The sequence below is a fragment of the Dromiciops gliroides genome, chromosome 2 (assembly GCF_019393635.1).
Source record: "Dromiciops gliroides isolate mDroGli1 chromosome 2, mDroGli1.pri, whole genome shotgun sequence".
NCBI lineage: Eukaryota > Metazoa > Chordata > Mammalia > Microbiotheria > Microbiotheriidae > Dromiciops > Dromiciops gliroides.
Genome location: NC_057862.1, coordinates 570,250,721 through 570,275,954, shown reverse-complemented (window position 1 = coordinate 570,275,954; position 25,234 = coordinate 570,250,721). Strand labels below are relative to the sequence as shown.

General features: G+C 36.3%; 1 protein-coding gene across 4 annotated transcripts in view; it reads left to right on the top strand.

Moving 5' to 3' along the window:
* Positions 1 to 25,234, top strand: part of LOC122742274 (SLX4 interacting protein) — a 244,107-nt gene that overhangs the window by 186,948 nt on the left and 31,925 nt on the right. For 2 of the 4 annotated variants that reach the window (XM_043986391.1, XM_043986392.1), the window contains exons 6-7: positions 20,497 to 20,589; positions 22,125 to 22,269. The exons of 1 other annotated variant lie outside the window; for it this stretch is intronic. In XM_043986391.1, coding sequence (XP_043842326.1) covers positions 20,497 to 20,549 — 53 coding nt within the window. In that variant the 3' untranslated portion in view covers positions 20,550 to 20,589; positions 22,125 to 22,269. Of the gene's footprint in view, positions 1 to 20,496; positions 20,590 to 22,124; positions 22,270 to 24,971; positions 25,083 to 25,234 lie in introns of those variants that run through there. One more of the 4 variants, XM_043986393.1, reaches the window with a different exon arrangement.

Sequence of the window (25,234 nt, the reverse complement as noted above, 5' to 3'; positions counted from 1 at the left end):
AAGGAATAAGCAGTGTTATTGCTATCATAATTTGCATGTAATTTAAGCATTTCTTAGAAGAATTTTATGAATATGTTTGCCTGTATGTATATAAATATGTATATCTATATACATACATTTGTAGGCTTCCTTATATTTACTATCTAACCGGGGATAATCAGCTGAGCCAAACCAAATTTTACTTTTCTGATGAGTCTCAGCACTTTCTTAAGTCTCCACAGTGAATCAACAAGAGATTGCACCATGAATCACTTCATCATTGTTTAAGCACATTGTAACATCAAAAATATAGTACAAGTATGTACATGAAAAAGATTTTTCTCAATCTAATGCTATAAAATCCCTACACAGGTGATGTAACCAGGCCAGATTTTTTTCCTTTTAGTTTTCTCAAGCCAAGGTTCCAAGGGGAAGTAACTTTTAAAATGTCCAGGAATTAACAATAAAATTATATAATAATAATTATCTTTTGAACTGTTTTTTCAAAGAAAAGAAAGTTAACTATATTTGACCAATTTAAGTATACAGTTTTTTAAAGATTTTTTTTACATCTTATGAAAATATTTTTAGTCTTCAAAAGGAAAAGAAGAGATCATTTAAAACTTAGAGATCAGGAAAAGCTTCATGGAGGTGTAATACCTGCATTTGACCTTGAAGAAAGGAGAGGATTTCTACATGGGCTGAAGCTCATTGTACTAATGGAGGAACCACATGATCAAAAGTACACAGACTGGAGATCACAGAGTGAGAATAGGTGCTCTAGAGTAGTCTAGTTAAACTATAGAATATGTGACAAGGGGAATCTCAGAATTTCCTAATTGGAAAAGACCTCAGAGACCACCTAGTCCAAACCATATCTGAAAAGAATTCTCGCTACAATGTCCTCCTAATTGGTTTTCAGCCCTTTTCTCCAAAATCTCCAGTTGGCAGGATCCCAGGGCATCATAGGTCACTTTTTCAGTAGCCCTAGTTTTTTTGGAGGTGTGGGGCAGTGAGGGTCAAGTGACTTGCCCAGGGTCACACAGCTAGTAAGTGTCAAGTTTCTGAGGCCAGATTTGAACTTAGGTCCTTCTGAATCTAGAGCCGGTGCTTTATCCACTAGTCCTAATTTTAAAATTTTGTGAACTGCAACACATTCCAAACAAATAATTATAAAAGAGGACAAAAGCAAAGCATATCATCAGATACATGAATTGGTACAAAAGATGGCCTGGTGATAAGCCTTGAGTACCAGTGGATACATTGCAATGAATTTCTATGATGACACAGATAAGGACACATAGGTTGTGCAAGAATAGATGGGCTGCAGTCTGCATTGCTGAAGGAAAGAGCATCCCCCTGGACGGGGCTATGGGGCCCCATGAATATCTAGAGAAGAAGTGGCATGGGTCAGCCATGGAAAGAGTACACAAGCATCTCCAGGGCTCTGTGAGCACTGCCAGGGGCCCTGTGACTCAGAAAAACTGGTGATGGGTACTGCCCATGGTGGAAGGGGTCAGTGATGACTGAGGGCAGAGAGAAGGAACAACTGACCATTTCTCGTGTTGCTTCTGTTTTCTCAAACCAGAGAATGACTGCTAGACTGGAAATAACAGAGTGAAAAAGTGGCAATTGAATGAGGAAAAGAATATATTCAATATTCACTATGTGTGAGAGGCAACACAGGATCTGAATTAAAGTCCTGCCTCTAGCACACTGGTTTTGTGACCCTGGGCATGTTACTTAACTTCTCAGTGCTCCAGTCTCCTCTCTTGAAGACTCTTAAGTTACAGAGAAAGTACTGAACTGAATTGATAGGAGGAATTTACTCATCTGGGAATTCTCCATACCCAGTGAACTCATAAGAGATACAAGTACAAAAGTGAGGTCACCCGTGAGCTCACAGAACTTACATACTAACAGGGAAAGACAACATGTAAATGGAAATGATTGCCAGGGAAGGGAATGTCTAGGGAGTCCATGGAATTGTGAGTTGATCCATAAGGCAGTCAATAGAAACTTTGTTTTGTAGGAACAGTGATATGGTACTATTGATTTGAGCAAGGAGAGGGTGGTAGCCAGAGCAATGGCAAAAAGAATGAGTGTATAAGGCTGGATGTGACCTGTGGTCTGGTCTGGGCCTTAAGAAAGCCACATATGGCAAAGGATTGTCTCCCTCTGGTCTCACTGCTCACCCTCTGTGTTGCCCTCTGGTTATAAACTATAAGATCCCTAAATCTAACTGCTTTCCTACTCAAATCATTTTTCTAATATGCCTAGCCCCAGAGGTATGTCTAATTCTTTCAATTCCCAATATATTTCCTCATCTGGTTTCTTGTAGAGGCTCCAAAGGACTTCACTCTTTATACCTTTGATTGACTGGTTGATTCTATAGAGCTTTCTGGGAACTATTCACACTTGGTTTTTTTAGTTTACACATTTAACTGACTAATTGAATCTGTAATTCCATCAAAGGTGTTTTTGCTTAGTTAGTTACATGAATTAAGATAGGAATGTGGGGGGAAGAGATTTGAAATATACTTCTACAGAAATATGCTTAGAGACAGAGCCAATCCAGATTTCAGCAAGGTTTTTGATAAAGTATCTCATACAGTAACTGTGGCTTAACATCATCATTTCTTTTTTTTAAGTTTTAAACATTTTTATTTAAAGTTTTAAATTCTAAATTATCTTCCCTCCCTCACTTATTTCCCTCCCCCCACTCCCTGAGGCAGCAAACAGATATAGGTTATACTAAGAAATTATGTAAAACATTTCCACATTAGTCATTTTGTATAAGATGACGAATAAAAGAAAAAAATGAAAGAAAGTGAAAAATAGCATGTTTCAGTCTATATGCAGGCAATGTCAGTTCTTTGGAGGCGGATAGTATGCTTCATCATTAGTCCTTTAGGATTGTCTTGGAGCATTATATTGCTGAGAATTAGCTAAGTCATTCACTGTTCTTCATCAAACAATATTGTTGTTATTGTATACAATGTACTACTGGTTCTTCTCACTTCACTATACATCAGTTCATGTAAATCTTTCCAGGTTTTTCTGAAATCATCCTGCTCATCATTTTTTATAGCACAATAATATTTCATTATAATCATATACCACAGCTTGTTTAACCATTCCCCAGTTGATGGGCATCCCTTCAATTTCCAATTCTTAGACACCACAAAAAGAGCTCCTATAAATATTTTTGTACAAATAAGTCCTTTCCCCTTTTTTGGATGTCTTTGGGATATAAATCTAGCAGTGGTATTGCTGGATTAAGGGGTATGCTCAGTTTTATAGTCTTTTGAGCATAGTTCTAAATTGTTCTCCAGAATGGGTTGGATTAATTCACAATTCCACAAATGATAGATTGGCATCTCAGTTTTCCCACATCCCCTCCAACAGCCAACGTTTTCCCTTTTTGTCATATTAGCCAATCTGATAGGTGTGAGATAGTACCTCAGAGTTGTTTTAATTTGCATTTCTCTAATTAATAGTGATTTAGAACATTTTTTTCATTTGACTATGGATAGCTTGGATTTCTTTATCTGAACATTGCTTGTTCATATCCTTTGACCATTTATCAATTGAAAGATGACTGGTATATTTGTAAATTTGACTGAGGTCTCTATGTATTTGAGAAATGAGGCCTTTATCAGAGATACTTGTTACAAAAATTCTTTCCCAATTTTCTGATTCACCACTCTTATTTCATAGCTAATACCAGATTATTTTAATAATTACAACTTTATAATAGGTTGAGATCTGATATAATTAGACCACCTTCTTTTGCATTTTTATCAGTTCCCTTGATATCCTTGAGCTTTTGTTCTTCCTGATGAATTTTGTTATTATTTTTCTTAAATCTAATATATTTTTGATAGTTTGATGTGGCATTGGATAAATAGATTAATTTAGGTAGAATTGTCATTTTTATTATATTGACTCGACCTACTCATGACCAATTAATATTTTTCCAATTGTTTAGATGTGATTTTAATTGTGTGGAAAGTGTGTGATAGTTGTGTTCATATGGCTCCTGGGTTTCTCTTGGTAGGTAGACTGCCAAGTATTTAATATTGGCTATAGTTATTTTAAATGGAATTTCTCTTTCTATCTGTTGCTGTGGGACTTTGTTGTTAATACATAGAAATGTTGATGATTTATAGGGGTTTATTTTATATCCTGCAACTTTGTTAAAGTTAATAATTCCAAGTAGTTTTTTAGTTGATTCTCTAGGAGTGTCTAACATATCATCTGCAAAGAATGATAGTTTTTTCCTCCTTGCCTATTTTAATTCCTTTAATTTCTTTTTCTTTTATTGGTATAGCTAACATTTCTAGTACAATATTAAATAATAGATGTGATAATGGGTATCCTTTCTTTACCCTTGATTGTATTGGGAAGGCTTCTAGCTTATCCCTATTACAAATAATACTTGCTGATGGTTTCAGATATAGATTACTCACCATTTTAGGGTAAGCTCCATTTATTCCTGTGATCTCTAGTATTTTTAAAAGGAATGGGTGCTGTATTTTGTCAAAGGTTTTTTATGTATCTATTGAGATAATCTAATGATTTCTTTTGGTTTTGTTATTGATATGGTCAATTATGCTGATAGTTTTCCTAATGTTGAACCAGCCCTTCATTCTTGATATAAATCCTACCTGGTCATAGTGTTTGATCCTTGTGATATATTGTTATAATCTCTTTGCTAGTATTTTTTTAAATACTAAATTTTTAAATTAATTTTTTTTAAAATTTTACATCAATATTCATTAACGAGATTGGTCTATAATTGTCTTTATCTGTTTTGACTCTTCCTGGTTTGGGTATCAGTACCATATTTGTATTATAAAAGGAATTTGGTAGGACTCCTTCTTCACCTATTTCCCCAAATAATTTGCATGGTATTGGGATTACTTTGTTCTTTAAAAGTTTGATAGAATTTGTTTGTAAATCCATGTGGTCCTGAGGATTTTTTTCTTAGTAAGTTCATTGATCGCTTGTTCAATATTTTTTTTCTAAGATTGCATTACTTAATTATTTTGTTTCTTCTTCTGTTAATTTGAGTATTCAATATTGTTGTAGATATTCATCCATTTCTTTTAGATTGCCAAATTTATTGGCATATAACTGGGCAAAATAGCTCCTAACAATTATCTTAATTTCCTTTTCAGTGGTGGTGAATACACCCCTTTCATTTTTGATACTAGTAATTAGGTTTTCTTCTTTCCTTTTTTAAATCAAATTAACCAATGGTTTATCTATTTTATTGGGGTTTTTTTTTTCCATAAAATCAGCTTCTAGTTTTATTTATCATCATTTCTTAAGGACAAATAGCTGCTTCCTCTTCTTCAGTTCTTTCTTCTTTGGGAAGAACCTCATATCTATTTTCTTCTACACTCTCCAACATAGATCAGCTTTCCTCTCTGACTCTTCAGATCTTTTTCCTTTGTTTTTCACATTGATATACTGTTGATTTGTTGTTTGTTTTGTTTTTGTTTTGAAGGAATCCTTCCTTCTCTCTGATTCCCTGGGGAATAGTAGAATCAGGTTTCCTGAGTTCTTTTACCTTTTGCTCTAACAAGGAGATCAGCATATATTTTAGCATAGAGAACTCTCTTTTGGCCACAGTCACATCCTTTATGTAGGCCTCTAACTTTATCCATGTTCTCTACTTTCTGGTAGTAAGATTCTGAGTTCTCATTTCTCTTGTCTGATGAACTTCTGTGACAAATTGATCTCATACTCTATTCAACAGGAAAGGGAGAGCCCATGAAAGTTTTGAGTGACAGATCAGAGGAATGTGTTAGGAAATTTGCTAGAGCTGAGATGGGAAATGGGGATTGTAAAGAGACAAGACAGCAGTTTATGGCAATCTAGATGGTGGGTAACAGGAACAAGATATATACAGGATAAATTGGAGGTAATAGAGGGAAGGCACTAAAATAAGGAAAAACTTCTTGAAGAGTCTTGGATTTTAGCTGGGAATTAAAGGGAGCCAGGAGGCAGAGATGAGGAGGGAACAGCCAGTGAAAAAGCAAGGGAGTAGGGAAGTGGGATGTCGTGTTTGAGGAGCAGCAAGGGGGCAGTGGCAAACACCACTACTGCCAAGTATACCACGGTGAGTAAGGTGTAAGAAAGACTGGAAAGATGTGGGGGGAGGGAGGGGCAGATTATGAAGGTCTTTGAATGACAGGTAATTTTATATTTTATTCTGGAGGTGATAAGGAACCAATGGACTTTATTGAATGGGGGGCGGTGATAGGATCATACCTCTGCTTTTGGAATATTAATATGACAGCTGAATGTAGGATGCACAAGACCAGAGGATGACCAGAGTTTAAATCCAGCCTCAGACAAGTCCAAGCTGTGTGATCCTGGGCTAGTCATGTATTCTTTGTCTGTCTCAGTTTTCTCAACTGTAAAATGGAGATAATAATATAATAATAACACCTACCCCCATAATTGTTGTGGAATCAGCTTAGATGATATTTAGTAAAGTGCCTAACGAATGTTTATTCTCTTCCCTTTCCTCATCCTTGTTACACCATGCACCGCTGTTGAATTTGTAGTCAATTAAAACCTCAGAATATAAACTCAAGTTCAGAACTCTATATTTCTCTTTATTAATTTTGACTCAGTAGATTTAGTCACTTGTTCTAGCCTGTTGATACTTTTTAATATTGACCAATTAAACATTTGCTATCTCTATTTTCTGTTTGAAAATTGGAAAAGCATTACTACCTATGCCTTTATTCAGTTAATTAAGTGAAATTTTAAGCAGTTCAGCATCAATAATAAATTCTGTATCACTGTGCTAGAGACTTCCTTTCTTTTGCAATTAATGACTACCACTTTAGTCTTCTCATTCAACCAGTTCTGAATCTACTGTATTATCATCTAACCCTCATTTTCCATCCTGTCCATAGTAATAGCATAAAAGATTGTCAGATGCTTTGCTGCACTTTTTGTTGTATTTAAGTGTACTAAAGTGTATATTTAGAAATAGGAAGTTATTTTCAGAAGTAATTTTAGTGTTTAAGCAATAAATCTTACTTTTTAAAAAATGCTTTGTTGAATTCAACATAAAAAACACAACTAATTCTCCTGATCTCTGCCAGTCTTATAATGATGCTCTCAAAAAAGGAAATGAATCTATTCTGGCTTGACCCGTTCTTAATGAAGTCATACTTTTTCTCCTTAGTGATCCCCCACTTCCCCTTCTAGAATTTAAAAGTTATTCCTTGAATAGTACTTCATAAAATTTTGTGCCAGAAATTGAAGTTAAGCTGACTTTCTGAATACTTTGCAGATTCCATCCTCTTAACTTTTGCAAAAATTGGGGTATGAGACCAGAGTCAAGATGGCAGAGTAAGAGTCAGTGTTTTTGCCCAATTCATCCAAACAACCCAGATAATATCTCAGACTGAATTCTGATTGAGAAAGCCAAGAAAACGTCACAGTGAGTCATTTTTCCAGCACAGGGCAGCTTAGGAAGATGGAGAGTTTTAGGGACTCTGTGGCAGAGGCTGGACAGGAGTGCAGCTAAGAGCTGCAGAGGAACCGTAACCGAAGCAAAGACAGCAGTGCCAGCAGCGAGCATTCTAATGCCCACGGAAGGTAAGGGAACTGAAACTGAACACCAGGGAGGGAAGCACTCAAACAGAAGGTGATCCCGAGGGATCGTTAAACCAGTACTGGGAACAGAAGCAGGTTATCAGCTGGCATCTCTGTTGCTCATTACCTAGATCCATGTCACAATTCCAGGGTACAGAGAAGCAAGAGAGGTCCTGACTTGTGTATGGAGCAAGGAAAGAGTTCCAATAACTTAACTATGCAGCTCTGATCCCAAGAGCAAAGGGAGGAGCCAGTTCTAACCTTCAGGCCCACACATAAGCCTGCAGTGGAATAAACAGAGTAGGAAACAAAGACCAAAGAGGAGTGAAGTAGTTCAGTTGCTCTGAACCTATAGAACTTTCCAGCAGGCTAATAATAACAGGAGCCAGCAAACGTCTACTGAAACTCAAAAGCACACCATCCAACTGGCCTAATCCAGGAACTTGCAGGAACTCATGCCAAGAGGGCAGCGAACAGACCTCTCCCAAGTTCACAGCACCTTAGAAGCACTTAAAACTTTCAGGGTCCTAGAAAACAGCAGGACATAAAAAAATTAATCATCTATTAATGGGACAAAAAAAATCTCAGAAACAAATGCAGAAAAGCAGAAATATTAAATACATCTTTTTCTGACCACAATGCACTAAAAATTGCATTTAATAAAGGACTTTTGAAGGATAGAATGAAACTATCTTTACATGTAATTGGAAAAAATAAAATACTGTTAAGTGGTGGGGATCTGGGCAGGGCAAAGAGTTCCCATTGCTTTCACATTGGTGTCTTTATACAGCTTCTTTTCTTATTTATCATAATTATTTTCATTTTAAGAATTTTATTCTTAAGAGTTTCCTATCTCTTTTGGGTCAGCTTCCATTATAAAATTTTCACTCACAGAAGCCTACATTTTCTTCCACTGAACTCTATGAATTCTCTTCTCCCCAGTGCTTTAGTTTATATTAGACAGTGTCCAGCCTTCTTCTTGTAACGATTGGAATAACGCCACCTGCTGGAGACTTACTGTAGAAGAGTTCTGCCCATGAAGCGAAGGTCTTTGAGGGCAAGACCAGGCATCAGGAAGTGACACAGACTAGTGGGAGGAGGAAGGAAGAGACTGGCGCTCAGTCTCGAGCTTTTTCCTGAGGACGCTGGCGGAGAAGGGAGCTAGAAATGTCCTCTCCCTTTAATAGATAGGAATCTAGGCCTTTCTCTCTCTCTTTACCAAATTCTTATTCTCCTTAATAAATGCTTAAAAGTCTAACTCTTGCTAAAGCTTGTAATTGATTGGCGACCACTCATTAGATATTTTAGACAGTTTAGCTAGAATTTTAGCCCTTAACAGATGGCTGACCACGAAGAGGAAAGCTAAACCTCAGTCTTCTGATCTTCTGGTTGGGTAAGAAATTTCCCCTCCCTCTCCCTTTAACTGCTAAGTACTGGCGTACTGGCTGTGTTTCCCTTTAAATTTTTTCAAATGGACCTTTTAAACTCCCTAATTACCCTATTTTTTATTTTAGTCTGTTTAACCAGACAAATGGGAGATAAGATCATGTTAATGCTTTGTTTTTGTGGATTTTCTATTTTTCTTTTTATTTTTGTTAAAAGAGCCAGCAACTTACTCACACAAAGAAATATCTCCCCCTCTCCCAACCATGCTTTTTCAGAGAAACCTGAAGAGATTCCTGCAGCTTTTCCCAGTTCTAACACTAATTGTTGCTCTAATTTTGCATGCCTGGAGGCAATGACCCACCCTCTAGAAGCTTTTAATCCCCTAGCACCTGGAGGCAAAGTGGGGGAAGAGGAATCCAGGCCTGAGTTCAAAATCAAGTCTGATTCAAATTGCCCTGGTCCCTCCCCTCCTCTCCAGACCCCACCCTCTACTCCTCCCATGGCCAAGCCCATAGGTTCCCCTGCCTGGGAAGTCCAGAGATCTGATGCGCATGCTCAACTTTCTCTAACTACATTTGCAGCTTCAGGCTCAGCCCTTCCCCAGCCTGGATGTGCTTCTGAGAGAAGCTTAGAAAGCCCTTTAAATTCCACATATGCCCGTTTTGTTCATAATTTTGCTAACCTGCTTTTGTCTTTAATTAGTAATCTTATAAAGCATTTGTATGGTGAAAAGACTGACAGACAATATAGAGGGGTTAAAGAAGAAAAACTTAAGCTGAATAAGAATGACAATCACCATAGTTCAAGACTCCGCTTCTTTTGCCATGGAAGGGTATATATTTTACAGAAATGTAGAAGTAAGCAGCAAGGTATTGATATGAGTATTGGGGATTTTAGATATCGGAATCAAAAGTGTTCTAAATTCACTCAGATTATTAATAGTATCAGTTCAGAGGTTACATAGGATTTCTATGCTATTACATATACATTTTGAAATTAATGGTATGGGTTTATTTTCATAGAGATTTTCATGCTTTTGAGATTGTGTCTTATACCTAGTTTCTAAAACAAGGAGAATATTTGTAAAAGCTTTTTATAGTCATGTGATCAAGTTTATATTTTGTAATACTCTTATTAATATTAAGTTCATATTCATTTAGATTTCCCTAGTTTGAATTTCATTGTCTTTTATTATTCCACATGTATTTTCTTCTATTCATTCATCTATCTAATTTTGAGAGATGGTTTTGATTTCATAATACAATGTTAATTCTAGGAGTATTGTGCTCCCATATTCTGAGTTGTTTGTTTTTGTTATTTTTTCTCAACTGATTATTTGATCAAACTCTTTAAAGCATTTCCCTGGCAAATTGTTTGCCATGGCAAGTGTAAATTGATTCTAGAAGTATTATTTTTAATAAGCATATTCCAAAAAAAAAAAAAAAGAGGGGAACATTTGTAAAAGTTTTCTTTTTTCAAAAAAAAAAGTTTTCTTTGAGATTCTGTTATGCTTTAACTTGTATTTAAATATGTTCTGATTTTTCACAAAAGTAATTGTATACTAAGTAAAACAAAAGGGGTATTATTTGAAATTGTTGCATAATTATATATTGTGTTCTGAGTCAAGATGTATTCACATTTTTTGCAATCATTTATTATCCTCAATTTTTAAATCCATATGAGACTTGGATTATGGGAACTTATCATTTAAGACATTAATTGCCTTTATTCTGAGTTATCAGATGCCAGTTGGCCAAGATGCCATCCAATCACAAAATGAGGAATACATGCAAAAGCAGACACTGAACTGTCACATGAGGGGAGACATGCATGAAGTCAAGGTATGGCCGAGGGAACGGCTTTTGACAAATGTTGAGGTTGGATTCTCTTGGTTTAATATTTTATTCTCTTTTCCCCCACAATATTGTACAGATGGCTGGAAGCATTGATTCCACCCATCTCACTTTTACACCTGGCTTCTATGCTCCCTCCTATATGCCTGATGCCATGGACATCTCAATCCCATGCATCTGATTAAGTCTGACTCAGTTTCCTCCAATATGTTCGGTGGCATGGACATATATTCCATCCACCTATTTTAAGCCTGACATACTGCATGGGCAGTACATATTGCTCAAGTGTGGGAATGCTCATATCCCATCATTTCTCTGTTCTTTTATGGTAACCCCCATAATTATCTCAGGTGTCATGATAAATACAGTGTTGAATTTGGCCTTGACACCTGTTACCAATTATATTAGATTTTTAAATTTCTCATAATGGCATGAGGATAATTAGGCAGATGATGCAAAAAATGATGAAACAAAGATAAAAATTATTTTAAAAAATTAATATCACAGCAATTGTCTTCTCAATTACCCTCCATAAGGGGGGGACTATAGTAATATTATAATTTTAAAGAATGTTTCAATTTTTGTTTATTATATGTTTCATGTGTAACAACTAAGATTCTGAATTCCCTTAGACATGTTTTTGAGAACTTTCATTGTTTGATTTGATTATTGACAAAGCTATTTTAAAGTTGTGTTAAGCTCAATTTTGTAGGAAATTTTCCTGGCTGATTACCAGCATCCACACATCAACCCCTGAAAAGACTTCCATTCTATGACTACACCTAGAGGACATCTGAGAAAAGACTTTCAGAGACTTTAAATGAACAGTTTTGATTTGTTGTTTTTGTTGTTTTTTTTCTCTTTCTGTTATAATATACACCATCTGTAACATGTATTCTCTGCAGAGGCCCTCCCTTTGCAAGACTAATGTCAAAGCGTCGGTTCATGAGGACAAAAAAAAAATCGCCCCTCTGGACAAAACTTTCCTCTCTTCCTTTTCTATATTGTTGTTCACATATTATTAGTTAGCAATAGTTATCATATTGTTTTTACTGTTCCGTCAAGGAAACATTTTGTTTCTTGAGGAACAACAGGGGGGACTGTAACGATTGGAATAACGCCACCTGCTGGAGACTTACTGTAGAAGAGTTCTGCCCATGAAGCGAAGGTCTTTGAGGGCAAGACCAGGCATCAGGAAGTGACGCAGACTAGTGGGAGGAGGAAGGAAGAGACTGGCGCTCAGTCTCGAGCTTTTTCCTGAGGACGCTGGCGGAGAAGGGAGCTAGAAATGTCCTCTCCCTTTAATAGATAGGAATCTAGGCCTTTCTCTCTCTCTTTACCAAATTCTTATTCTCCTTAATAAATGCTTAAAAGTCTAACTCTTGCTAAAGCTTGTAATTGATTGGCGACCACTCATTAGATATTTTAGACAGTTTAGCTAGAATTTTAGCCCTTAACATTCTCTATCTTGAATTCTAGGATATGGTACACCCCTTTCCCCAAAGTTTCCAGTTTTCACTTCTGCAGCCAGTTCTGTTTTGTTGATAAGAATTAGGAGTGCTACTCACCCACACAAAGAAACCCTTGTCTGTACCTTTACTGTATATATTAGAGCATCAGAGAATTAATAGCAAACTTCCGTAAAAATAGTAAGCATGCCATTTCAGATGGTAGCCAACTGAGTTTTCAACTATAGTTAAACATAAGTTTAGTTATACTAGAGAGTTTAATCCAATTCAACTCTAAACATTTACTGTTATCCATAAAGCACAGTGCTGATTGCAGAGAGAATGTGCTAGAGGGAAGAACAGGGAATAAGATCAGAATATGGAGAAGTTGTCCTTGGAAAGGAAAAGGGCGGCTTCATTATCAGCAACTGGAGTAAAGGAGAATATAGTGGGAGATAATCTCAGTGGGTCATGAATTGAGAAGGATCTTACAGCAAACAGCCTTGATTTTCTTGATGACGTATAAAGCAAAGTGTGAAACTGAGAAGGTGAAGGGAGGGGTGGTATAAGAGACTTAAGGAAGGAAGACTAGATTTAAAACAGCTGTGTGGTAACTGAGATTAAAATATCAATTAGGGAGGAGGAAAAGGGTTACCTTCTACAGTAAAAGTCAAATTGAAATTAGATGATGTGAATTGTAGTGGACCCAGTCAGCATGATTTTGTGACTTCTTCCAGCCCCATTCAGCAACATGTGCATAAGAGCAAACAGAGTGGATAGTAGAAGTCATTTATATTTACAGTTTGGCAATAGGATGAGAAAGTAAGGGATTGAAAAGCGAAGAACAGTGTTGAGTTGAACAGAAAAGTTCACAAAGAGGTCAGGATCAAAAAGGGAAGGTAGTAAGAACTGGGATGATAGCCTGAGAAAATCCTGAAGGGTGGAAGATTTGGAGATCGTGGAGAGAACAAAGAGAAATACTTCATAGAGAGAGGTGGAATGATAGGAGATTGTGATCAGTTCGTGATCATAGATGATAGTAAGATCTAGCCATTCCTTCTATATCCTTTCATGGTTCCTCATCCTCTTCCTGACCTCTGAATGTTGTATTTTCTTTTTTATTTGTTTTTTTGCGGGGCAATGAGGGTTAAGTGACTTGACCAGGGTTACACAGCTAGTAAGTGCCAAGTGTTTGAGGCTGGATTTGAACTCGGGTCCTCCTGAATCCAGGGCCATTGCTTTATCCACTGCGCCACCTAGCTGCCCGCACCCCACCCCACCCAAATGTTGTGTTTTCCAAAATTCTCAGTTTTCTTATTTTCCAACTTCATTTTCCTTGGTTGTCTTACTTCCACAACTTAAGTTATCACCTCTACCCAGATGACCCTCAATTTTATTTATCTCTCTCTTGAAAGCTCTAGACCCACATCTCCAGCTCTCTATAGGACATCTCTATTATAGATAGACCTATACTTCAAACCCAATATGTGCAAATCTGAGTTTATTATCTTTTCCCTAAAATCTGCTTCTTCTCAGAGTTAAATTAACACTTCCTCTTCTCTAATTTTTCATATTCTATCTATTACCAAGCCCTATTGATGCTACCTCTTCAGTCTTATTCAGGGCCATCTCTTTGGTGTGCAGGGCCCCTGTTTTTTAAAGGGCCCCTATTTATGTAAGCAGTTTGATTAAAGGTATATTACAAAATTCATGGGTCCATGTGAGGTATACTGATTTATTGATGAAGATTTAGAATAGCTTAAATAATTGTCAAAATTACTATCACTAGTGTAATCCACATGACCAGTGGAATTCCAGTTCCATGCTGGTTGCTAGACCACTGACAGTTTTAAAGAGTGAATTCCCCTCTATTTGCAACACTATTCTTAAGATACTCCAAGAAAATAATAGACACCAAGAAGGCTCACCTCACTCCTAGGCTGGCAGGACTCCCTCGACAAGCCACAAATATCTATATCTTTATTTTCAGAAAGTGTTTTCAATACCATTCTATCACTGATACCCAGAAGTTAGACTATACTGTTCCCCCAAATTGCACATTCCAATGAAAACTGAAAATGCTGCCCTTGTTGCAGCAGTGTGTGTCAAAGAATAAAACACAGTGGATAAATGCTTTTTCATAGCATTCTATTTCAGTGCATTTTGCCATCATAGAAAGCCCTGATGATGATACTTATTGTCAAGAAATATGTAATTTTAAAGAAACTTAACATAAACTTCAAATCATTGTTTAATTTAAATTGTTAATTTGTTTTGTTGGCAACACAAATAAACCAGAGAATGGAATGTTGACACTGTCTTTACATTTTTATAGTGCCCTGTTTTTTTGAAAATTCAAACATAGGGGCAGCTAAGTGGCACAGTGGATAAAGCACCAGTCCTGGATTCAGGAGGACCTGATTTCAAATCTGGCCTCAGACACTTGACACTTACTAGCTGTGTGACCCTGGGCAAGTCACTTAACCCCAATTGCCTCACCAAAAAAATAAAAATAAAAACAAGGCAGCTAGGTGGCACAGTGGATAAAGCACTGTCCCTAGATTCAGGAGGACCTGAGTTCAAATCCAGTCTCAGACACTTGACGCTTACTAGCTTTGTGACCCTGGGCAAGTCACTAAACCCTCATTGCCCTGCCCCCCCCCCAAAAAAAGTTAAAATAAGAAAATTCAAATATAACTATTTTTCTCAAAATTAAACTAATCACTTTGTATTAAGTATATAAAATAGATCAAAATTATAATTTAAGAAAATAGAAACAAGTAGAACTTGCATTCAATTTTTGATGCAAATGTTACAAAATTTTCATATCAAAAAATGCACAACACATTTTGTGCTATAGTTCTTGGCATTTTAAATACATATAAACATGAAATATATAAAATTAATATATCCAGGTCTATATACAAACTGTCCATGCTCTAACATGACATTACATAACAGAAGACACATTTCTACATAATATAATGAGCTAGGCTGTGTGTATATGTTGATGACAATCTCCAATCTGCCCCATCTTTAGAAAGGAGAATTTTTAAATTTAAGTTTATTCCCGTTACAGTCACAATGTTAATAATTATGATACTTTAAAAAATAAATTTGAAGAAATAGTGGCTTATTTTGGCAATTAGGAATTTAGGTAAAACATACAGAATTTTTAAGCAGCCAATGATGGATACATTACGAATTCTAAGACACAAATATAGGACATCAAAAGCCATTAACTTCTCAGAACAGAGAATATGCTGCTAATATCAATATTTATAGATTAATATTCTCAAACTGCAATTTAATATGTAACAACCCATTTCTTTTCTCTGTATCTTAGCACAAGAGGTGCTCCATGCCTGGAATTCACTCCCTCTGTCCTCATACCTCTTGGACCCTTCATATCCTTGAAGGCCAGCTCAAGTGCCACCTTCAATAATCCTTTCCGGATTCTCCAATCACTGTGTATTTCTTTTATATGTAACATGTATTTACTCATTTGTACCAGTGTTGCATTCCCCTAATATGAAGTAAGTTCCTTGAGTACAGCACTGCCCCCCTCCTTTTGTATTAATATCTCCAAGACCAAGCATAGTACTAGACATAGAGCAGGCTCTTAATACATAATTATTAGGCACGTTACAAAGATAAAAATACAATCCCTACCCTCATGTAGCTGATAATGAACTCGAACATGAACATAAATAATTCTAATTCTGGGTGGGTTGTGACAAGTGCAAGGTTGAGATACAAAGAGCTCAAGAAAAGTTTTGGGAGAGAATTTATATCCGGGAGGATCAGGAAAGAGGTAGTACCTCAGCTAAATTTTAAGGAAAAGGGTTTTTTTGGACAGACTTTAAATGAGGAGGGAAGGAATATATTCCAGACTTGGGGAACAGGTTGCGCAAATGCATGGAGTCAAGAGGTAGGGTTTGGAGAATAGTGCCTAATCTTGTCTCATTTGAATATAATTGTATAAAACTAGTTATGCAAATAAACATAATAGTAGCAATGCACAATTTCAAATAAAGTTTAGACTGAAATAACCACCAAAGAAGTCATATAAAAAGCTGTAAAATGTTTGAGACGCAGTGTGGCACAGGAATTGGAGAGCTGGTCTTGGATCCCAAAAGACCTGGATTTGAAGTCCTGCATGTGACACACAAAGGTTGTGTGACCTTGGGCAAGTCAAAACCCCTTTGTCCCCTAGGTAACTCTCTAGGTCTGTAAATTGCCGAGGATATGCCAGTCAACACTGGTAGAGTCCCTGTCCTGATTAGTTTTTTTTTTTTTTAAAGTTTACTGACTTAAGACCTGTTATTGTTTGGTGTCTTGTATGTCATCCAATTAAGTAGCTACAAAACCCACACTCTTGGTTGATTATATAAATCAAATTAACTGAATAATTAATTACTAAGCCAATTATTACATATAAGCCTGGCCTACCTGAAAATACAAAGAACTTTTTTTTAAATGATAAAGCATATTTAATCACACTTTTCCCATTAAAATAACATTTTAGTGAAAGCAAGATTTTTGTATCAGTAAATTTTAAAACTATTTTAAGTTGTTTATTTTACCATTACTTTTTGAAGGTCCATTTTTGTGTATATTACATAATACAACATATTAATATGGTAGCACATGCATCTAATTTATAAAAAGTGTAATTATTGGAATGACGCCACCTACTGGAGACTTACTATAGGAAAGCTCCGCCATGAGGGAAGGTCTTTTCTTTGGTGTAAGGAAGTGACCTTTGCTGGTGGGAGGAGGAAGGGGGCAGGGCAGGCGCTCTTTCCTGCGGGACGTTGGTGGAGAAGGGAGCGAGAAATGTGCTCTCCCTTTAATAGATAAATGAATGTAGGCCCTTCTTTCTCTCTTTACCAAATTCTTATTCTCCTTAATAAATGCTTAAAAGTCTAACTCTTGCTAAAGCTTATAATTTATTGGCGACCACTCATTAGATATTTTAGACAGACTAGCTAGAATTTTAGCCCTTAACAAAAGAAAATGCATGAAAATTATTATTTAAGAAAATTAAGTGGAACTTATATTTCAGTTGTTGATACAAACATAACAAAAGTTTAGCTCAATGTAAAGAGCTATTGAGAGTCAACTTAGCTTAGAGCAGGCTGGCCTCTGATATGTGCTGTGTCATCATGGGCAAGTCACTTTAAACTCTCATTACTCTAGGCCAGTGTTCTCCAAACTTTTTTGATAATTACATCCCATCAGTTTAAAAAAAAATGCAGATTTTACTCATTACTTCTGATTCCCCCATTCCAAAGCAGCAAAGATTTAAAAAGATTTCTAAGAATATTTAGTCTAGATGGTTTGGTGGTGAGATGGATGGACTTGGAGATAGGAAGACCTACATATAAATCCTGCCCCAGGTACTTACTAGCTGTGTGATCTCAGGCAAGTCACTTAACTTTTCTCATCCTCAGTTTCCTTACCTGTAAAATGGAGATAAAAATAGCACTTACTTCCCATAATTGTTGTTAAGGATTAAATAAGATGATGTGTAAAGCATTTTGCAAACCTTAAAGCACTATGCAAATGCTACCTGTTGTTATTGTGATTGATGGTGATGGTGATGGTGATGGTGATGATGGTGGTGGTGATGGTGATGATGGTGGTGGTGATGGTGATGGTGATGATGGTGGTGGTGATGGTGATGTGATGATGATGATGGTGGTGGTGGTGGTGATGGTGATGGTGATGATGGTGGTGATGTCGTCTCCACTGTATACTTGGCCCTATCCCATAGCATTTAGGGGTGAGAGAGAAAGAGGCACTTTGAGCAGGGGAATGGTGATGATGGTGGTGATGTCGTCTCCACTGTATACTTGGCCCTATCCCATAGCATTTAGGGGTGAGAGAGAAAGAGGCACTTTGAGCAGGGGAATGGTATGGACAGGCCTCTCTTGTACTGCTGTTGGAGAGAAGATCTGCACTGACCCATTGTTTTTCACCATCACACGTGGGACTTTTCAAATGTTTTCAAATGCAATTATTTTAATATTATTGGTTTTATTAGCAACACAAGTAAACCAGAGAATGGAATGTTGATACTTAATAGTGCCCTGCTTTTTGAAACTTCAGCTATAACTGAAATTAAAATAATAATTACTGGGGCAGCTAGGTGGTGCAGTGTATAAAGCACCAGCCTTGGATTCAGAAAGACCTGAGTTCAGATCCAGCCTCAGACACTTGTAATCCTCATTGCCCCACAAAAAACAAACAAATAATAATAATAATTACTTTGTATTAAATACATGGCCACTTACAACTACTATTACACAAAACTATTCGGTTTGCCTCTTCTTTTTTAATTTTTGACTGTGCCATAAGGCAGAGTGGAGCCAGGTTGTGGAAAGCCTTCAGTGCCACTCTAAGAAGAGGAGACTATTGAACAGTTTGGAACAGAAAAAAAAATATGATTGACTAATTATAAGAAAGATTACAAGTAGTGTCAGGAAAAATTGGGGGGTTTTTCCCTTTTTTTCTTCTTTTCTGTGGCGTATTAGACTGTAAGCTCCTTGAAAGCAAGGATTGTCTTTTTCTGCTTTTTCTAACTCCAGTGCTTAGCACTGGAGTAGGCTATGTTGAGTCATATTCATATATTCAAAGAGAAAGAAATAGCCCCTAAGACAGTAGTAGTTTTCAGAATCCATGTACCCTTTCATTTTATTTGCAGTCCTCAAAACTTAAGTTGTAGAATCCTCTTTATAGAGTGGTATAGTAGATTGATTTCCAGATTTTTGAGTCAGGAAAACCTAGGTTCCTGTTCTGCCTTTGACATGTACTAGAACTTGGGCAAGTCACTTACCATCTTAGTATCCCAGGCAACTGTAAGGCTGTAAGTTGAAGAGCAGGTGCCAACTTGCATTGGTAAAGGGAGATTCCTTACTGGGGGTTTCTAATGCCAGGGAAGTCACAGGGTCAGTAACACTCCCCATAAAAAGCTGTCTGTGATTTGTAAATTGCTTCCTATTTCTACCCTGGTGAGAAAATTCATGTTATCCCAATTTCTTTATTTACTATAGAACATAAAGTACTTTCCATGAATTTGTAAACATTTTAAACTTATTACACAGTGAAGAAAAGCATGGTAGAGCAGCTAGAGAATTGGCCTCAGAGTCAAGAAAACCTGTGCTTAAGTCCTGTCTCTAATATATACATTGAGGAAGTCACTTTAACCCTCACAGTGCTCGTGCCCCAGGCAACTCTGACACTAAGTTGCAGACCAATTTAGGGAATTTCTACTGAGGCTGTTCCCTATCCTGAACTTTAAAATAGCCTTGTGGTATATCCGGCTAAATCTGTTCATATTTGTTAGATCAGTTCAATCTCAGGGTAATTAATACCTTAGTGATAGGCCTCTAAGTACTTTAGAATCAGATAGTTATTATTTCATAAATCATGAGTACTCTTGGAAGCTGTTGTCCAATTTTAAAGTCATATAGTACAAAGAAAAGCTTTTCACTGATAGTTCTCTATCTGGTCTTCTTAGTAACATACTTTTCAATAATTTAATTCTATCTGAAAATGAATAGTCTAATTCTAAGAAGCTTTCTTTATAAGTTACTGGCATAATAGAGTTAAGTCCTCCATTCTTCATTTTAAATCGCTGACAAATTAATCATTTCTCTAAAAAGACTTTCATGTTTATAGCCTGATTCAAATAAGAAATTGGAAAAATATTTCTAGAGCTAATATGCTAATATCATAGTGAGAGACAGAGATGCTATGTAAACTAGCAACAATTTTGATTTCCTATTTTCAAATTTAGTAAACCATTTCCCCATCTGTTTTATATTCCCACTCACTTCTGATGTAATTATTCAGTGATCATGCCCTATAAATATGATTCTGAGAAATGAAAAATAAAATCAACATGAAAGAAAGCATACAAAGGACATGCCTAGGGGGTTCGTGGGATAGATTGGTCCAAGGGCTCAGGTGGACTAATTTGCAGCCTTCTGTATCCTCTGGAGCTTTGAGCTTGCCCTGCCCTATTGATAGCTAAAGATAAAAGGAAGGGGGGAGGGGCGTGAGAGTGAGGCAAAGAGAAACAGTGCATTTTAGAAATGCTTATTACTATAATCTCGAAGAAAAATTGATGTGTTTTCTATTTTAAGAAGATATACTTCTGTGCCCTTGGGTGACTTTATTTTCTTCATGTTGTACAGAACTCCGTGTATTCCCAGATCAGTTTGTGGTATGTGTAAATCAGCTTGAATAAAATCACAATCTTTTGGCAAGTCAAAATGAAGCAAGCACCCGTAAGTATGAAACTGTTTGGAGTGGAGGGGGCATGGGGGGGAACATTATAGGCAAGAGGGGAGAGGTTGGAATAGTTCTAAATAATTGTCAAATCAACTGAAAAATGTTTTATGGAAAACGTAGTTGTTTAAACACTTTGTGTAGAAGAGAAAAAAATGCTTGATGTTTAGCACTTCTGATGATTTTCTTTCTTTAAAGGTTCTATTTTTATATTTATTTCATCTTTTCCAATTCAATAAAAGTATATATCTGGGTCACCTTCATGTGAAAAAGGGAGTAGCTAACAGAGGCAGAACATTGAAAACTGTGATACACCTATAATAACTCTAAAATTCCTCAGTAGTTCAATAAAGTGAATAAAAATCCATATGTTTCCTCTGGAATTTTTCACTGGGGTCAGTGGCTTTTGAGTTTTATTCCATGCTGAATCATTAACAGTTTCATGAGAACTGCTGCTTTTCCCCAGCGGATTGTTTCATAGCTGATAGGGATTTTTTTTCCTTTCTCTTCTCATGGTTAAGTATTGAGAATCCTGCTCAGAGACTGTGCAATGTTTCTCTTTGGCTGGATTTTACTATTCAGATATAAGGATGGAGGAAAACACACTTAGAATCTTTTCACTCATAGCTTTAGTCCTTTAATGACTGTTTAATGTATATGCATGATGCGTTTCACTTAAATGATCTTTTCCCACTCCTTCAGAACATACAAAAAAAAAAACTTATGGCATCCACTAATCAAACCTGAAAATAGCTTCTCATAGCTGTAGTTATACTCAGAACAATTTTCTTCATATTTGTGGAATTGATTATTTTTGTTTTAAAGAAAAACAAGTAGATAACAGTATTTAAGAGTTAAGAGGGACCCTAAAGATCATATAAAAATGAATCCCAAAGATGCTAAGTAGAAGATGTGATTTTTTCATTATGCCTGATTTGATTATGTTTCCAAAATAATTTGGAGGTTACTAGAATCTTTATTACACATTTGTAAGCACATACACACACACACACACACGCACACACAACCTCTCCCAGGAATGAAATTTCTTCCTTATGTTCTTAAGCTGACTAAAAGTCATAAGGAAATTAAATGAGGTTTGGCTTAGGTATTTAAACCTAGAACTAGATAGATAGATAGATAGATAGATAGATAGATAGATAGATAGATAGATAGATAGATAGATAGATGGATGGATGGATGGATGGATGGATGGATGGATGGATGGATGGATGGATGGATGGATGGATGGATGGATGGATGGATGGATGGATGGATGGATGGATAGATAGATGGATAGATAGATGGATAGATAGATGGATAGATAGATAGATAATTAGATAGAGATACAGAGATACATACACATACATACACATACACATACACATACACATACACGGTTTAGAAAAGAGAATCAGCTCTGTGTGGGGGATAGAAAACTGATCATGAAACCCAGGAAGTCCTGAGTTCAGATCTCTGATAATCACTGAAAAATGACCTTCAGCAAATTGCTTATCCTCTCTGTACTCTATAGGTAATGTATACCCTATTGGTGATATTCTGGAAATTGTAGCTGTTTCCATCTGCATTGTTGGAGAGAGTTTCTTCCTCGAGGAGCTCTTATGCCAGCAAAATCACAGATCCAATCCCTATTGCTAACCCGCTAGTTCATAATAAAGGTAGGTAACATAATGATTTGAGGAACCTTGTTTCTCAACTTTCACCAAAGCAGAAGCAAATCCATTTAATAAAATGCTATTCCATGATGATTTAGGCAATTTAATTCCTGGCTATCCTGGGATCTTATTATTTGCATTAGAAACTACAAATGTCACTAGTGATAGAGTCCAACCAAGTGTAGATAAAATGGCTTTGGATTTAAGCGGATATGGAGTAGTAATTCTACTCATAAATATTACTTCTGTCAATAGGGATATTGGAAAAATCAGATCTTTGATATGATATGAAATCTTTGTATTCAAGATCTTAAATAATTGAGAGAGTTTAAACATTATCTCAGCACAAAAGAAATATTATCCTCCTTAAGGGTACCATTATTTATACAGACACATTTTCTTATATAGTTGTTATCCTTTAAACTCTGGAATAATGGAGAAATATTAGGGTCTCTAATGGTGTTTTTTTGTTCTAGACCACTGTGGTAGCTTTTTATTTTATCAAAGCTCTTGAGTTCATAGTCTATTATATAATTTTCTTAACTATAAAATAATTTTATTTATTTTCAGCAATAAGGTTTTTAATTCCTTTCAGTTATTCTCTTTAGGACACTAGTTTAATCTTATAAATTGTAATTTAGTAAAATAGAGACATGTGTATCATCCCCTCCCCCAAATACACATACATATTCACACACTAAGGAATTTAACACCCAACATTATAGTATATAAACCTATTCCTATAATTAAGGCCTTTCTGAAACCACCTCCATTCTGTTCAGCAAATTAAACTGGGCATGCCACCTTTTCAATTCAACTTCCACCCCCTTAGCAGTCTACCCAAATGTCACTTCCTTAAGCTTGCTGTCCCTAGAAGCAACAAAAGACAGAGGTCATGTAAATCACCCTCCCCTTCAGATTACCCATCACACCAATAACACAAAGGTTTCCAACAGAAGTGCCTCCGTGCTTTATCCTCATTGATATTCGATCTGTGGAGAGTCCGTTTGTCTAAGCTTCACAAGGAGCAATAAAAAAAAAAAATCCCTCTCTAATTTTTTAAATTTCCTTCTGCCAAAATCTTTCTGCTGTGTGATATATATGGAATAACCACACCAAACCAGGAAAGTTCATAACCTAGAGAATAAAAAAATAGGTTATAGTATTCCTTATAAAGATCATCTTGAAAATGTTGAAAACTTGTATAACTTTTTCATCAATATTCTCCAAAGCTTCTGCATTCATCTCATATTCCCTCTGTAGTGACTCTAAGCAGTAGGAAATTGGTTCCCTGTGTAGCTACAGTGAGGTTACTTTTTGGTAATATAATTCCAATTATTTTCCTCTAGCTGTTCACCTAGCTCACCGTGCCACCAAAAAAAAAAAAAAATCCTATGGGAGAGCTGCAGTTACCTGAGAAACAACCTGTATAATTTACTGGTGCTATGGGAATTGAATAACATACACTTTTTTCTTTATTCTTTCCTTGGTGGAGGGAGGAGAAAGATTCTTAGTGTGTGACTGACAATTTGTCAGGAAATCTGGGAGCATCTATTGAGAGCTACTTCTGCCAAAGAGTTTTTTCAGCCTATAGAAAAGGAAACCAGCTGCAGTTAGCTTCCCAGTTCCTAAAGACAGTGACACAAAAGAATCGCTGTTCCAGATCAGCCTCTACAAAGAGAGTACAATTTCTCCTCTTTAGTGTGCACAGAAAGGGTAGCTCACATCACCTCCCTCCACCATGGCTGTGACAGTCAAGTCTGGTTATCCCACTGTCTCCATTTCCCTTGTCCACTCAGTGACAGTGATGCAGTGAAGATACTTCATGTGGCAATAGCACCAACCAAGTGACCAGATACTATAGATATGGGAATGTGGATGTGTATTTGGGGGCAGGGGAAGGCATTATGATGAAATGACTCACTGTGTTTTTCTTGCTAGAGTTTCTCATAAGAAATCCCCAAACCCTTTCAGTCTCCGATTTTGACCTGTTGCTACACATAGTACATTACATAGGGAGTTCTTTCATAATGTGTTTAGTTTTTCTTTCAGTATGTTTTAGTTTTCTGATACCATGAGGAACTTAAAAGAAAATTGTATTACTATCAGTTTTACTTTGACATGATTTTATCTCTTTCTCACACATGTATATTCTCTGTTAAAAGTATAAAAACCTGAACCTATGACATTGATTGTGTTCTGGCTGATTTGCTTTCAGGGCTTTATATACTATACGGTTTTAAAATGTAACCATCAAATGCTCTGTGTATAATGTTTGAAATTTCAGGTATAATACCAGTTTGGTATTGTTAGGCACATTTATCAGTCTACTCCTCTAGAGTATTATTTAGTCTACAATTTCTACCACAGTATACGAAATGGTACCAGAGGCCCAGAATAGTGTTAATTCAAGTAGAACCTTCAGTGAATCCATTTTTCAGGATATATGTGTATAAATACATATATATATGTGTGTGTGTGTGTGTGTGTGTATACATATGTTTCTAAAGTTAAATGTAATACTTTCTCACAAAAGTATTATGATCATTCTTCCTACTTTCTGATGTCTTGAGAGATCCATATCGGTACTCTCTCCCCTGACAGAGATCAAGCCCTTTCCCTTTTTCATGAGTTTCTGTCCAACCTTATGGCAATGATTTTATCTGTACTTGTATAAGCTGATACCCATACACTTTTTGTTATAGCAAAGAATTGGAAATAAAATAAGTACCCATCAAAACTGACTGCTGTGTAATGATAACAACCAAGCTTGGCCCCAAAGAAAAGATATGATAAAGCATCTCCCTCCTTCTTTGCATAGGTAGGAAATATGGATGTGGAACACTTCATGTTGATTTGTGTGTGTGTGTGTGTTGGTTAGTTTCTCTCTTTTCAAACTTCTCTATTATAAGGGATAGTTCTCTGGGAAGAAGGCATATATTGGAAAAGTGATATAAAAACAACAGCT